We start from the raw sequence: 16,125 nt of genomic DNA, 5'->3' as shown, positions 1-16,125 counted from the left end.
TACGTGGGTGTTGGCCAGGACTGTGCTGGCAGTTCGGATTTTTGAATTATCCGGATTTCCAAATAATGTAGGTTGAGTTACGAGCTTTTGCTATTATATTACAACTTGCAAAGGTTCCTGTTCATTGCTGTCCGCGCTGGTGACAGCTGCCATGATCGCCTCGTCGGTGAGGTCTTCATTTGTCATGCATCGTCTGTGTTCAAGAATTCTTCGACTTGACACGCCGCAATCATCACCGTTCACCGATGACCAAAGCGCTGTCACCACTGCACCGGCGAGAGCTTCGCGCGCCTCCGTGTCACTGGCATCAAGCCCGCTTTCTGGAAGCAATTCTTACCGGAAATCCAAGGAGCTTCCAGAACCAAGGGTGTGGTGATAGCTGACAAGAGAAAAACCACGCTGGCAATGCGCGTGCACCTCACAGACTGATTGGGAGTAGGCATGGTGCGCATGGCCAATGCAGCAACGCAACAGCTCACCTGACGCGGCGATGCCTGCCCTTGGGACATGTGAAATCTGTGAAGCGGGGACCATGGCCAAGTTAACGAAGGACAGGGGAAGATGGGACAATGCACGCGCTGCCGGCGTCAGCCGTAGCTCAGATCGCAAAACAAAGAACGATGCGCCGGCACATTTTCTTTCTACGAGCAACGCACCACCTCAAAAACATTAATACTAATGGACTGCTCCACCAAGGCTCCCTACCATGCTCCCTTCTTTCTTCTCTGCATGGGCCTTTTGCACAGGGGAATGCATCCGTTGTTTCTTATGCCTGCGTTGCCGCGACAAGCAAGCATCCTCGGCGTGCCTGGTGGTGGTGCTGCTGCACCGGCTCGGTCTGTTGGTGGGCTTTTGTGTTGTAAGCGGGGTTTTGCTAGTGTGGTTGTTGCGTTTCTATGTTTTAGGGCGAAAACTTTACTGGCCTCGTCAAGCCAAGTTCATTGGCGAGGTATATTTGACCTTCATGTGGAGGTGTCAGCCACGTGACGTACAGTCGAACCTCGTTATAACGAAGTAGCATCGGGACCGTAAATCAGTTCGTTATATCCGATATTCGTTGTAACAGTAGACATAAATATCGGCTGTGACAAATTCGTAATTTGGCTCGCGCAAATATTCTAGACACTAAAATGCATTATATACTTGGCTTTGAACCCACTACAAACGTGGTAATCCTTACCTGTCTCCTTGTGGCATTCAATCAAAATAGGCCGGAATATGGGAAGGTTGACACGACTGTTCTTACGTCGCCGCGCACGTGAAAGTGCGTGGCGTGAAACGACTGCACCATGTGTCTGCGCATAGGCGACTTGGTGTAGAGAGAGGAACTCGAGTGAGACACAGCGGGAACCATCGCGCCTGCGTGCTCTGCCGAAGCGCGATTGGTGGCCCCGAGAGGGACCGTTGAAAAAAAAAAGCTGCCAAAGCAGCTTTGAGAGAAGAGGAGGAGGAGGAGAGGGGGCGTTGGGCGAGAAGAGAAGGAGGAGAGGCGGCGTTGGGCGAGGAGACATATGCAACGCCAGCCCGGGATCAGCCAAACAGGTTTGCATTCGTTCATTTGAAGAAAGATGTTATCTTCGTCTGGTGGCTTTTCACAGCGCTGCGCAGAATGAAGTTTTCTACATTGTCCATGCTCAAGAGGGCCTTTTCTACGTCAGCAGTTTTCGTCGTCGGGAGTTTTTCCAAATATCCTTTCAGCCTCCTGGCCATGTCCGCGGCATCCGCACTGCTCATCGTTGGTTCATCCCGTTCACTCTCACCGCTGTCGCTGCTGCTGTCATCCTCGGGCAACAAAACGCGATCCACAATTTCTTGATCCGTCAGCTCGGGCGCCACGGCCAAGTTCTCATCGGCCGAAACGAAATAGTCGAATTCGACGCCTGGGACTGCCAGCCGATCCCAAGTTCTGTCCAGCTCTGCCTGGTCTTCGGGCTGCACTTCTTCTTCGTCGGCAGGCAGAACAAAACCGGCATCCGCGAAACAGTTCCTTATTGTCGACTGCCTCACCTCATTCCACGACCCGTACAACATTTCGAGTGTCGTCTTGATGTTTATTGTTGTCGATCTATGTCGATCGATGTCAAACACCAGTTGCGTCACCAAACGCTTCCTATAATTGCACTTAAGCGAACGAATAATGCCTTTGTCTAAAGGCTGCAAAGCAGAAGTTGCGTTCGGTGGCAAAAACTGCAAGCGAACTGCCTTCAGCACGATCGAAACTTTATGCGCCGAACAGTTGTCCAAAAGCAACAGGACCTTCCTGTGCTGCCTCTCCATGTCCTGGTCGAACGCTCTCAGCCAGTCCTCGAAAAGCTTGGTCGTCATCCACGCTTTTTTGTTCGACGTGTATTGAACCTGCAAATTCCGGACGCCTTTCAGGCACCTCGGATGTGCCGACTTGCCGATGACGGTGAGCCGTCTTTTGTCGGAGACGTCCATGTTCACGGCAACGACGACAGTCACCCGGTCTTTGTTTTTCTTGCCCCCATGGCAGGTCTCGTTCTTCATCGCCAGTGACCGCTCTGGCAACAACTTGAAAAACACGCCGGTTTCGTCGACGTTGTATACGTCGCACTCGTCGTACTCCTGGAGCAGAGGACGAAAATTCTCCAGCCACGTTTGACATGTCTCCATGTCGACAGCGGACCCTTCGCCAGACAAAGTGTGGCACGCGATCTCGTGCCTATCTTTGAAACGTTGCAGCCAACCGCTGCTTGCACAGAAATCGTCATGCCCCAGTACGCAGGCCAGGCTGTGGGCCTTCCGTTGAAGAAGTGCTCCCGACACCGGCAAATTTCGCGCCCTCACATCTTTAAACCAAGAAAGCAAAGCCGCTTCCACGTCCGGGTGATGGCAAGGCCTAACTCGTTTACGGTCGGCTTTTATGGCGTCCTCGGTGTTGCCCTCAATCTTCTTTCTAGTGGCCAAAATGGTGGATAACGTACTTGGAGGAACGCCGAATTCCGAAGCAATATCCTTTTTCTTGCGGCCACTGTCCACAGCTCTCAGTATCTGCAGCTTTGTCTGGAGCGAGATCGCTTTCCTCTTCGATGCCATTTCGAGCGCTGCAACAACAAGACTGGCCGCTGTGCTGATGTCAGAATGCCGGCCTCAAAGTTGCCAACGTTGCTGCGCTTGCCTTTCTTTACCGCTGGACAAGTGGCGCCGCCTTTCGGCCCTCTGTCATGTCATGAGCTTTCAGAGTTTTCGCGCTCTGTTCACAGGTGGCGCGACCATCCAAACGCGATTTTTGTGCCAGACGGCAAAACTTCATTTCGATTTTCATTTTGGTTTTTGTTTTTTTTATGCTACTTTCAAGTTCTGAGCCTCGTGTAAACCAAATATTTCTTCGTTACAGCCGATATCGCGGCGGATCTCGCGTTTTCGGTTTCGTTATAAAAGAATAAATGTCACTGAAATGAAGCATGACCAACCAAAATTCGTAATTAGTTCGCTATAACCGATAATTCGCTATATCAGTGTTCGTTATAACGAGGTTCGACTGTACCACGTGACTCACTACCGATGCGACGGCCACCGCCTCGCCAGCCATGTCCACATGACTAACCACGTGACTCGCTGTTTGTTTGGAAGGGGGACGGCGCCGCTCTCGCGTGCATACACACTGCCGCCTCGTAGTTTCTCGCCATGGATGAAGCGAGTCGGCCGGGACCGTCTACGCCGTCAGGACGGTCTCGTAGACGACGGGTTGAGTCTGATCATCCGGCTGACGTTGCCAATCATGCTAAGTATTTACCTAAAAGTAGGGAAGTTAAACGTGCTGGCTCAGTGGTGGTTGAAGGATGCTGAAAGGCGGCAGCGAAGAGCTTTGGAGGCAGCCGCTGCTGCTTCTGCCTCCGCCACGGCTTCTTCGACGGACGAAGAGGTTGAGTGTAACCTGGCTTATCAGCACATCAGAGCCACGCATAGCAAAGCTTTAGCTTGCAAAACCGGGCTTAGCTGATCTAAGCCGCAGCCATTTTTTTTTCTTTTATGGTTGACACTAAATGGCCAGATTTAATTGTTATAACCGATAATGTGCTATGACAGCATTGCTATAAGCGGTTTTTTTACCATAGAACACATGGTAAAGCTGATGGTGCTGCAACTGACCATTGTTATGTTCGATATATTGTTAGAAGTGGGTTTAACTGGATGTCGTGGGGGCCGTGATCCACACTATAAGCAGTACCGCACTATAACAAAAAACATTGTATTTTCAGGCCAAAACACACGCCAGATTGGTAACTTCCCTTTTAAAAAAACGCTTTATTTATCAGTAAACATAAAACAACCCACTAAGTCCGCTGCACGCTTACATTAGTTTTAGCATACCGCACGCATATCAACCATAGTGGAGTGCGACAGAAGCAATTTCTTCGTTCCTTCAAGAAGTTGCAGTATAACCAGTTGGGTGATTACGGAAGACAACATGCTTGAAGCAGTGGCTTTGGTTTATGGGGGTTTAACATCCCAAAGCGACTCATGCTATGAGGGATGCTGTAGTGAAAGGCTCCGGAAATTTCAACCACGTAGGGTTCTTTAACATGCACTGACATCGCACAGTACATGGGCCTCCAGAATTAAACCTCCAACGAAATGCGACCACTGCAGCCGGGATCGAACCCGTGTCTTTCGGGTCAGCAGTCGAGCGCCATAACCACTGAGCCAGCCCAGCGGCGAAGCAGGCTGTTTGACTGGTGAAAGCAGGGTCTTTGTTTGAATTGCAAAGGGATATTGAAAAGGTGCAACCTAAGCAGCAGAGATTCAGCAATCATGGAAACAATTCATGCTTTCACATTTACATTGGATAGGCCATCGATCACTGCATATTTTTTATTGTGTTTGTTTTGTGGAGTAAGTGGCAGCATGCCTCGGAAGCCACCAGTGCCGCGCAGGAAGGGCACTTGCTATTCTGCACGGTCACAGAGTGGACTTCAAAATTGCACTATAATAACAGGTGTTTTGCTTCACACGACCGCATACTAAACGGTATGACTTTACATTGAGCCTGTGGGATGTCGTTTGTCCAGCATTCCTCAGGCCAAAGCTTATGGGAGGCAGAGCGGTGGCCAGCAAAAAATGCATTATATCTGATCCCTCACTATAAAATGGTCTACACTATATATTCAAAGCTTGGTACCAGATACTACGTAGAGTGCATTCTGAAGCATAATTTGATGCCACCCGCAGATTTTCATGGATTCTTTGTTTTCAATTTGCAGAAGTTAAAATTTTCTGGCGCAGAAAGTTAGAGGGGCTAAGTATATACAGTCTGGCATGCCGTTGCTGTTCTGCATGCGCTATATGTAGGCCGTCAAAATGGCGGCACAGATAAACAGTGTTCACAAGGTGACATTAGCATTGTGACATGCAGGGACGCTGCCACAGTTGCAGTGTGGCAGAAAAGTTTGTAGTGTCTGGCGTTCCATGGGAGGTAGAGCATGTGGGCTTTAAAGGGGAGAAAAATATCATGAAGCAAAACAGCGCAGACTTTGCAAAGCACACAGAAAGGGATGACGAACACCTGGCTTTATTTTTTTCCCCCACTGACTAACATCTGATGCAGCACCAGTGTCTTGTCTTCCCTTTCTGTGTTTTTTGTGAAGTTTGCGCTGCTTTTCTTCATGATGAACAACCAACTAGCTCGAGACTTGTTATTCAGGGATGAATATGTTTTCCCCACTTATCCACGACTGACAGTTGGAACCAACGACCCCACCCTGGGATTGCAGGTGCTTGTGATGACAAGCCAACCACACCCAACCACGTACTGATGCAGAAAGGCATTTATTTCTGCTTCAACAGTAATGCCAGCTAGCAACAAAATACACTAAGTTATTGGGGACGTCCAACTCAGCAGCATGGTTACAAGCAAGTGTGAGATGCTGCAAAGTGGGATGGGACTAGCTTGTGGGATATATTCCCGCGAGGCTTTGTCCCACTGGCAAAAAGTGGAGTCGCATCGAAATAACCGCACACGTTGACTTCATGATGCCGATCCCCTAGAAATCCGTTTCCCTATAACCCGCAGCAGTCGACTCCATCCATGGCGCTAGTGCTGCGGCAGCGCAAGTACTCTCTCTTGATGGTTAAATCAACGGGAAGATGTGCCATCGTGGGAAAGAACCTAAGGGGACAAAGCCTGTGGCTAGTCCCCACAAGCAGGACTGACTAATGAAAATGCAGCACCCGGGATTGAAGGGTGAGGCTCTACTGTGTCAGGAAAACCAAGGCCTGAGTGCACATACAAAAGTGCTTTCCTCGAAGGGTTTGGAAAATTCGGACGCATGCCAACAGTATTGCTCGTGGCATGCATATACTATTTCGTAGTTTCTAGCAATGAACCATCACTGAAAGTTTGTGCTGTCCTGTACTCTCGTTGTTTGTCATCATGTAATTTTTTTAATTAACCCTTTTTATGCCGATGTGAACCAGCTAATCCAGCAAGAAGTTTTGCTACATATAGATGGTGTTGTAGGAAGGACAGCTATATGGTGTGTTTATGGACTGTACTTTGCTGTGCAGAGAGTGGCCTCCTTGGAGTGCTTGACACAGGAGGAGACCTGGAGGATGTGATAAACCTACTTTCTGCTGCACCACACCCCAGTCCAACAGCTGGCCCTAAAGGCTTTTTGCGGGAAGCTGCCCTTGCCCTCTGGCCTCCGCCTGCAGCCACTGCTCCAGGCAACTGCAGTGGCAAGCGCACCTGGCCTCGGCCAACAAGTGGTGCCCACGGTCTTAGGTAGGTTCAGCTCTCCTGCATTTTACTTCAGCTCCAAAGGCAGTACAGCTTGCCTGCCCTTGTGAAGCCACGCTTTGAACGTAGCAGGGTGTCGTTTGTGAGAAATCGTGCATTTATTAATTCATGCTGAAGTGAAAATTGTGTTGTGCAGTCGAGTCCACATGTAATGAACACTCGCTTAGTACGAATCAAGGCACTATCACAGTGCACATTAGTGCTATGGCGTAGAGTCTCAAGTAGAGCATGCATACTCAAGACACAGATCTTTGTTGCAGCTCACGTGCAAGTAACGCAAACTTGTGTGCCGGACGGCACTGTGCTGCGGCATACTTGCAACGGATGTACTACTAGAGTTAAAGCGTGATTTAACGAAGCCAGTGAAATTGGCAGTTTACTTCATAGTATTTAAAGTTTACTTCATAGCATTTAAATTTTGCTACATCAAAATATGTTTCCTAGCATGCTAAGAATTTTCCAAGGTGCTTTAGCAAGCGCTTTGTTTGTCTGCAGCGCGTGTTTGGCGGTTTCTGAGCATGCTAGGAGGCGAATTTTGATGTTGCGAAATTTCGATATTATGAAGTAACCTGCCGATTTTACTGACTTCGTTAAATCGAGGTTTAACTGTGTGTGCCTTTGTGCGAATGGCCGCATCATCTGAGTGGCACGAGCTGTGCTTCACGGCTGACGGGTATGCCGACGGCAGTCACCCCTCCAGCCTTTTTAGCCAGCTTTGGGAATTGCTAAACGTGATAAATGTGGTGCGCTGCCTTCGAGCACAAGCAGTGCACCACATTCAGTACCGATTTTGGGCAAGATAATGAGAGCTGCGGGCTGGCTTTGCTGACGCTCATGCCAGCTTCAGCCATCCTACCCCAGATGGCGTGGCAGGTGGCCGTCATCGTATTTCTGTCTGCCTATGCACTGCACTGAGCCACTCAAGGACGAGGTACAAAAGGTGCCTAGCAATCTGGAAAACCTGGAATAATCAGGGGAATTTTGTGTGCCCAGAAAAATCAGAGAATTGTCAAGGATATCGTTGAATAAGTGGCCAAGTCGGGGAAAAGGACCGACTAAGATTAACGCAGTTGTCTGCCATGAATTTTGACGGTACTGTTAGTGCCAGTACATGGTCCGTTCACATTGGCATGACATCTTTATGCTTCTAATGGGTATAAGGCATGGCAGCCTAGCCTGTTTAGCTTTCTTTTTCTCGTCGTCCAGGAAGTGAGCACTGCATATACCGTATTTACACGATTGTAAGTCGACCCCCCCCCCCCCCCCTCAAATCACATTTCCGAAAAATAAAAAAAAGACTTCCAAGGTTGTTTAAGCTTGGCCTTAAATAGTTGAACGCGATAGCATTATCCAGCGGCCGCCGTTTATCGCCAGCCGCTATCGGCTGCGGCGCGCAGGCATGCCCGTGGGCACATTCCAAAACGAAAATGTATTAGTCACTGGACAACTCGTCCACACTTGCGCCATCGTCCTCACTACACTAGCACTGCCGTCGTGATCGCTGCTGCGGTCCCACAACACGTAGTTCTAACGTCGTCGTCCAGCGAAATCCCGCACTTCGCAAAGAGCCACATCACGACATCGCGTGGAACAGCTGAAAATTCTCCTCGCAGCAGCTGCCACACCTGTATGAACCGTTGCGAATGTAGAACTTGCGGCCCGGCACACGGCTGTTCGTTTCTTTGGCGTAAAAAATGGCAGCCATCTTGAATATAGCCGTGAAAGAGCGCCAGTCGCTTGCCAGACCTGTAGCACAAATGATGACTGACAAAGCTCTACATTAAAAACTTGTGAAACGCGGCTGGCAGCAGTCAAATGCGTCAGAGCCAAAGAGAAACTACGCGTGAATGGCGTCAACTCTTCCGTTGGCTATCGACACTCCCCGGCACCGCTGCCGTTCCAAGTGGCGGTGCCACCTCGATTGGAACAGTGACCCTTCCGTCAACTATCAACGCTCCCTTGAGCGCCGAGCGCGCATTTGAAAGTAAAAAGAAACCTTGTTGAACACTTGAGCTTCCCTTAGAACGCGATTGCGTTATCGGGCCGCCGCCGCTTATCAGCAACCACAGTCAGCAGCCAAGTGTGGGGTGCCAGTTTGCTGCTCATAGATAGCCGCCATTGGCCGCTGCCCCAGCATGCGGGAAGGGGATACCAGTTTTGGACATTGACATAGCACCTGCTCAAGGCCAGCACCAAGAGCGATGCGACGGAGCCGCGCAGCAAAAATGCAACCTTGCTGTAGCATGCCCGATATCTCGTTTGTCTCGCCTTCACTTATGGTGCTGAACAGCGGCCCTTCCATTAACTGTCAACGCTCCCTTGAGCGCCGAGCGCGCATTTGAAAGTAAAAAGAAAACTTGTTGGACGCTTGAGCTTCCCTTAGAACACGACTGCGTTATCGGGCCGCCGCTGCTTATCAGCACCCGCAGTCAGCAGCCACGTGTGGCGAGTGTGGGGTGCCAGTTTGCTGTTTATTGATAGCCGCCATCGGCCGCCGCCCACGCGCGCGGGGAGGGGATGCTAGTTCTGCGCGTTGACATAGCAGCTGCTGAAGGCCAGCACCAAGAGCGATGTGACGGAGCCACGAAGCAAAAATGCAACCACGCTGTAGCATGCCTGATATCTCGTTTGTCTCGCTTTTACTTATAGATAGTGCGATGTTTTCGTTTCGATTCTAAGTCGACCCTCCCCCACTTTGGATTTTGAAATAAAAAAAAATAGATCGACTTACAATCGTGTAAATACGGTACTAGTTGGTTCTGTTCTAATTGCTACTCAATCCTGTTAGTTTGGGCTGGTGCAGATTAATAGACATGGCTACGTTCAAAAGTATTTTCTGTGGTATAAGCCATAGCCAGTAATGTGCAGAAGTCATGCGATTTCGGTGCTCCCATTTAAGGCACCACGCCACCCTAGCGTGGCATCAAAATCGATCTGGAAAGCTTGCTTTGAGGCTGCGTCGATCTTGTAGGTCATGCAGAAACTGAAACAAATGGAGGCTAGTTGATCTTTGGTTCAAGGTTGATAACGAGGTCATAAAAAGCTGTTACGTTTTGTGAAAGTCACCTTGTGCTTGTCCTGCTGCTGTTGAAAGGGGTGCCAGAGTGATTGAAGGGTGCCTTCAGTGGAAAGGCAGAAAAAAAAGTGCTTTCCTCTGATGAAACAACTAGCCTTTGTGGGCCCTCTTCTTCAAGGGTTCCTTGTTGAAAGCTTGAAATTATTCCTTGCAGTACGATGAGTAGTGTATAAAGCCCCTGTAAGCAAGCGAAGTGCGTCGTTTAGATAATTTCCCAAAAGTTTCTCAAAGTGGAGCTGTCTGTTTCTCTTGTGAAAGCATGCTCAACGCCATCACATATGACCACCGCTCTTGTGAGCCATTAGAACACGAAAACTAGTGAGCATAATTTCAACAAAGTCCCAAATCTAAGAGCTCAGATTAGTGCGATCAGCAGAGCAGTGTGTGTTAAAAAATTCTAGAATGTTGAAATTCATCCAAAGCCCTCCACTAGTATGGAGTCTCTCATAGCCCCAGTGCAGCTTAGGGAATGAAACCCACATAGCATGTACCCTGGCCCAGATAATGAAGAAAGAGATCATATGTTGTTTCAACCAAATCACTGGAAGGAGTACAATCTCTGTATTGGAGTATGTTCATCAGTAGTGCTAATAACCATTACTATAGTAAAAGCTAATTAGTTTGAACTCCAAGGTACCGGGAAAAGTGTTCGAATTATCTGAAAGTTTGAATTATCGAATTACTCCAAAAAAAAAAAAAAAAACTCAAGAACAGCTTGCATAATGGTAAATTTATTTGGTGAAAGACCGGGCGACGGTTGCCCAATTTTGCGATGAGAACGGCATGGCAGTGAAAGTTTTTCACATTTCCATCAATGCTTTATAGCATGCATACTGTTGGGGGCATCGAAGCAGAACTGCTCCAAATCTTAATAGCTTTCGGCACCATTCACAGTGTGACTCGGTGGCGCTCCACCGCTACTGCGTCACACCCATCATAAATGGCACCGTCGCATGTGTGAAGGCTTCACCGCATGGACAGTGAACATACTCAGCAGTGCTGAAGTGGCGAGAGGGAAAAAAAATGTGAACAGAAACACCAGTGATGCGGCAATTGGCGTCCGAAGCGGTGTTCAGCTGGTTAGGTTGGTTGGCTGATGCTGGCTGGTGGAGCCACCGTCGCTGCGGGTTAGTGCGAAGCTCAGAAAAATGAAACCAAAACAAAACGGTCGGACTATTATTGGAGACGGAGCCGTTCATGCGTCGCCACTCCTGCCGTCACACGCAAATCGGGTGTGTGCAGGCGACACTGCAGCATGGAACCCTGGTGTGAAGTAGGAATATTTCAATGATTTCTTGCCACATCGTTCATACCTGGACGCGGCCTCGTTAGGGAGCTCCTTCGAATTAAATCAGTGTGAGACCTGTAGTTTACGAATTAGCGAGCGTCTGACGCCATATATTTACAGTAGCCGACGGGTAATTCAGACTCCAATAATTCGGGCTTGTAGGATATTTCGGACTTCAATGAGGCACCGTCAGTCACCCTATAGAAGCGCACACATATTCGCGATGGATATTTCAGACTTCAAAAGTCCAAAAGTTCGATCTTTCAGACTAATTTCAGTCGCCTGCGGGCCAAAATATGCCATTTTATTGGCTTTTCACTGGTGCGAAAGGCGCCATCTTGGATTGAGGCGGATTTACTCTGCAGTTGGATTTACTCTGCAGTTGGATTGGCTTGACATACTTTCTGTACCTCATGTTTGCCAGTAGAGGTCTTTGCGATCTTTGAGACTTCGAGGCGGCAATCGGATTGTCATCACCGTCAACTTGCTTTCGTCGCCAACGTTGTCGCGGGCGGTTATCGCTTGTCTCGTACGTTGCAAATTGAAAATTGGTTGTAGGGGAAAGGAAATGGCGCAATATCTATCTCGCAATATCGGCGGACACCTGAACCATGCATTAAGAGAAAAGATAAAGCAGGGACTGAGAGAAAAAAGGAAGAAAGAGGAGCCATAGTGGAGGGCTACGGAATAATTTCGACCAGCTGGGGATCTTTAACATGCGCTGAAATAGCACAGTACACGGGCGCCTTTGTGTTTCGCCTCCATCGAAACGCGGCCGCCGCTGTTGGGTTCGAACCCGGGTACTCCGAATCAGTAGCCGAGTGCCCTAACCACTGAGCCACCGCGGCGGGTCTAGTACGTTCGCCATTCGCCGTTTCGTCACTTGGGTTTATCCGACCACGTCGACCGAGTGGCGAGTCTTCACGAAGTTACATCCGTTCGCCATTTTGTGATTGCGTCGGCGGTTCCTCCGATTTGAATGTAAAGTTCCTTGTCTTTGCTTGTGTTTGACGAGCGATGTGGTGCACACTCTGGTTGTGGACAACATGGTGCCAACGGGCCCGTCAAAGAAGCGTGGGAATTATTCAAATAAACGCCATGACCTTGCTGTTTAGCGTGTACAGTGAAACTATAACTTTGACGCAAATACAGGCATAAATTGTCGTCAGCCAGAAAAATTTTCCGCAAGGTAAAATCAGTGACATTTTTAAGCCGATTTCACCTCAGTAAAGCGATTTTTTTTGTACTGCATAGATTATTCGGACTGTTAGATTACTCGGACCATTTTTCAGGTCCCTTCGAGTCCGAAAGATAGGTCGGCAAATGTACATCAGCGGCAGCCGGGACCAAGCCTGCAGTTTGAATTATGCAGAGTTCCGAATTAATGGGGCTCAAATTAGCGAGATTTTACTGTACTTATATAAGGGCTGCACACCCTAACTTGGCAGCTAATAATTCAAAGAAAAAAATGACACTCAGAAGAACTGTTTTATGTGTGCATACTGTTGCCCTCACAGTACATTCGGCTGGTAACTAATGAACGATGACTGCCTGCAACACTCAATATAACCACGGATACGTCGACCTATGTGCCAGACTCCACCTGAAATTGGGAACACACGCCGACTGAGCGCTGCTAACTCGTCTTGTAGCTCTTGGCGACTGCACTAGAAAGGAAAAAACGTTATCTGAGCAATTTCCTGCTGTGCAAAAGCCAGAATGGGGCGCACCCACACTGGTGAGCACCTTTCCTTGCTGCGACGTGCTGTCCACCCGCCTTGGGCACCGGTGGAATACGCACCATAGTAGCATGTGGTTTGCCTGGTGGCACTAGGCCTAGCGCGTGCCACAGTAAGCCGCTCCGTACACTGCCACTGGCCCGTTTTCAGCGCAATCCAATGCCCTGGCTGACATACTCTTTTTTTGGGGGGGGGGGGGAGGCCACCTCTGTGGCAATAAAGAGCGTGCCACTAACTCTAGTGGCAACGATGAGGAATAAGTAGCCAAGCCTGTCTTAAGTTAGTCCGTCTGACTGATTGTTTAATTCAAAAATGGTGCCTTTCACGGAGGCAAAGACTCGGTTGTTATAGCGATGCCCGTTTGCATTTACGTTGGCTCGAAAAAACGAACTTTCATTTGAATCTTCAGTATTCCTGGCGTTATTTTACTTTGAAATATCGGTCATGAACATGTACATGTCCTATGAGGTGCGTGACAGTTCTTCGGTAAAATCTGAAAAATTGGTCAGCCACTGCAGTTGATGATCACAGTGTAATTAGAAACATGGCCTTCGATGACTTGATATACGGCGGGCTTATATGTCCAGGCACCTTAGTAAAAGAGCACCTCTCAATGATGTCTTCAAAAAGTAAGCTTGCCTCAAAATGTTGGATCACCCTATTGCTTACGATTCTTGCAATCCTCACATTCTTTTCTGAGACATGAGGGAGCAGTGTGGCGACAACGCATCTTACAGTGCCAAACTTTCACCAGGCTGGTGGTTACCCACATCCACAGCATAAAACATGCTATGAAATTTTTCTCTGTTTTGTCCACTTACTGCGAACTTTGGGACATATCAAAAGAATGGCTCATGACAGTTACGTTTGTTATTGGCGGGGTTGACTGTGCATGTGTGTGTGATGTCTCCTAGCCACACTAAAACTTGTTTTAGAGTGATGTTGAACCAGTGCTATGCATACTGCAATACCAATTGATACATTAGAGAGATAAAATGATACTTAAGTTTTTTTGTGGTGGATGTATTAGGAATTGAATCAGTCTTTCAGTAAATAAATATAAGTGTGCACATATCTGAGGTTTTAGTAACAGAAGTCGACTGTGCGGCTTTTTCTGAACATTCTGAATGCACTGCTCCTGAATACATAGTCCACTGCATGTAACAGATAATTGGTGTGAAGCGGAAAGCGTGCACTCAGCTATTCGTCCTTCTTACTTTTTATCTGTTTAGTTTGCATCATGCGAGTACACAGTTTGATGTCAATTCTTCATTCATCTCAGTGCTTTTGGGATGGACCCATTCGTGTGGAGCAGCTTGGGGCAGTTCGACCAGCGAGCACTTTGTTCCGGTTTGCCATCTAGTCAGAGTGACTGCATGTCTGGAGGATTCTGGTCATCTGGTGAACGGCAAGGGTATGCTATGAGTCATCTAGCTAATTATGTTTTGCTTAAGGCGGGCGTCAAATGCTTTCGAGGCCACTGGCCATTTTTGACGTTTGCATGATTGCTCTAGTCTTCCTGCTTATGATAGAAAAGCAAGTTTTAGCTCATTAGAAAGATAAAAGTAGTTACATCTCAGTGGTATGCATTGTTAATAGCAATAATTGTTGGTACGAGTGCAGTGAGCAAAAAACATAGTACATGATACAATATTGCTGTTCAACTTGCTTGCGGCCTTTTTTGTTGTTGTCGTCGTTGTTTTACGGAAAACTTGACACAAGCAGGCAAGTCAAACTACAGTACTGTTTTATGCACTATGTTTTTTGCTCACTGCACTTGTACCAACAATTATTGCTGTTAACAATGCAAACTTTTTAAATGTTAAATATATATATATATATATATATATATATATATATATATATATATATATATATATATATAAAGGAGTGCCGGTTCTGTGTTGACGGAGCAGCTGCGCAAGGCCTCCACCGCCGGCGCTCCTGGTATTTTTCACCACGAATGACACAATGGAGCCGCGGTAGCCTTTCTGTGGCAACGCCTGCTTTTCTTCCTCACGAGCTCCTTAACGCTTTTGCATTAAAAGACGTGGCACGAGCAGCGTGCGTTCATCGCTACCGCATGGTTGCTCGCGTGATTCCAGCGCAGATGGCTGTTGTGCTTCAAGAACGGGGACGAAACAGCAGTGGGCAGACCGAGAGAGAGAGCATGCTAGAAGAAGCAGGTGCCTCTGAGGCCGGTCTACCAGCGGTGGCGCGGCCACACACGCTCTTCTTTAGCTCGATTGCAGTGACGCCGCCTCTCTCCCCACTGCACTCATAGCGCGTTGCGCAAGCCGTGGTGAAGGTGGTGGCAGCTGCTACCGCAGTCGCGCTATTGGTGCAATAACAACACGTTTCCCCGCGTTTATGACTTCCAGTAACGGGGTTTTCTGTAAACATTTTCGAGGTGACATTACCTACATTCATTTCTAATCTTGGTTTCCGTTCTGCATGGTCCTTTCGAGCCTTCTTGTGAAAACTGCATATAACAAAAATCTGGATGTAGCGAAAAATCCCAGACTTATTTCAATTTCGTTATATCCAGGTTCAACTGCATTTCTGCTCTTTTATCCTAGCGAAATGTCCCTATGATGACGGTTCAAGACTGCTTTCGTTATTGTTGAACTATGCCTAGTGCAGTGTTCTTTAGGCATCTTCCTCTGGTGCCGAACTCTCGCCAAATCAAAGGTCATGGCCTCCATTTCAAGCGGCAACATGACGTGGTCACTCTTTGTGGCATACAAAGCTGTGCTGGGGTGTTAAACCATAGCTTCAGGGCCATTAGAGTACCACAACACCCTTATACTGTTGTTTCAGGAGGTGAAAGAGCTGATCAGTCAGCATATTAAACTGTTCTTGCTGTAGATTGTTACCAATGTCTTTGTAGTGTTTTTTTTTAATAGATTTTTATTATTTGCTTTCAGGTGGAGCAGTTTAGTAAGTGGAGAAAATGGTAGTTCAAGCGATGAGTCATCATCTAATAACGGCCAGGACTCTGACACATTCTTGATGGGGCTGAATTTGGCAGGAAGTGACCTTGTGGCATCTGTTCGACAAAGGTGGGTGGTTCACATATTTTTTGTAAATAGTAGGGCCATATTACAAATAGATTGTGGCTTTAATTATTACTGTTATTGATGTTTATTTTAGAGATGATGAAAGGATGAAAATAGCTGTGAATCAGATGCATGGCATTTTGCAAAGTATGCAACTTTCAGGGACTCCGCAACAGGGGGGGCAAGGGGGCGGTTGCTCCCCC

The 16,125-nt window shown here is 47.9% G+C and overlaps 1 protein-coding gene across 4 annotated transcripts in view; it reads left to right on the top strand.

Annotated features, from left to right (window-relative positions):
• The window catches only part of LOC144113504 (uncharacterized), a gene marked incomplete at its 3' end in the record, with an annotated part of 43,944 nt that overhangs the window by 17,595 nt on the left and 10,224 nt on the right, over window positions 1–16,125 (top strand). For all 4 annotated transcript variants that reach the window (XM_077646600.1, XM_077646601.1, XM_077646598.1 and 1 more), the window contains 3 exon segments: window positions 6,529–6,745; window positions 14,146–14,277; window positions 15,791–15,925. In XM_077646600.1, the coding sequence (XP_077502726.1) occupies window positions 6,529–6,745; window positions 14,146–14,277; window positions 15,791–15,925 (484 nt within the window).

This window comes from Amblyomma americanum, chromosome 1 (genome assembly GCF_052857255.1).
Source record: "Amblyomma americanum isolate KBUSLIRL-KWMA chromosome 1, ASM5285725v1, whole genome shotgun sequence".
In the NCBI taxonomy this organism is placed as follows: domain Eukaryota; kingdom Metazoa; phylum Arthropoda; class Arachnida; order Ixodida; family Ixodidae; genus Amblyomma; species Amblyomma americanum.
The sequence above is the reverse complement of the archived record's forward strand: the minus strand, read 5'-3'. Positions and strand labels throughout refer to the sequence as shown.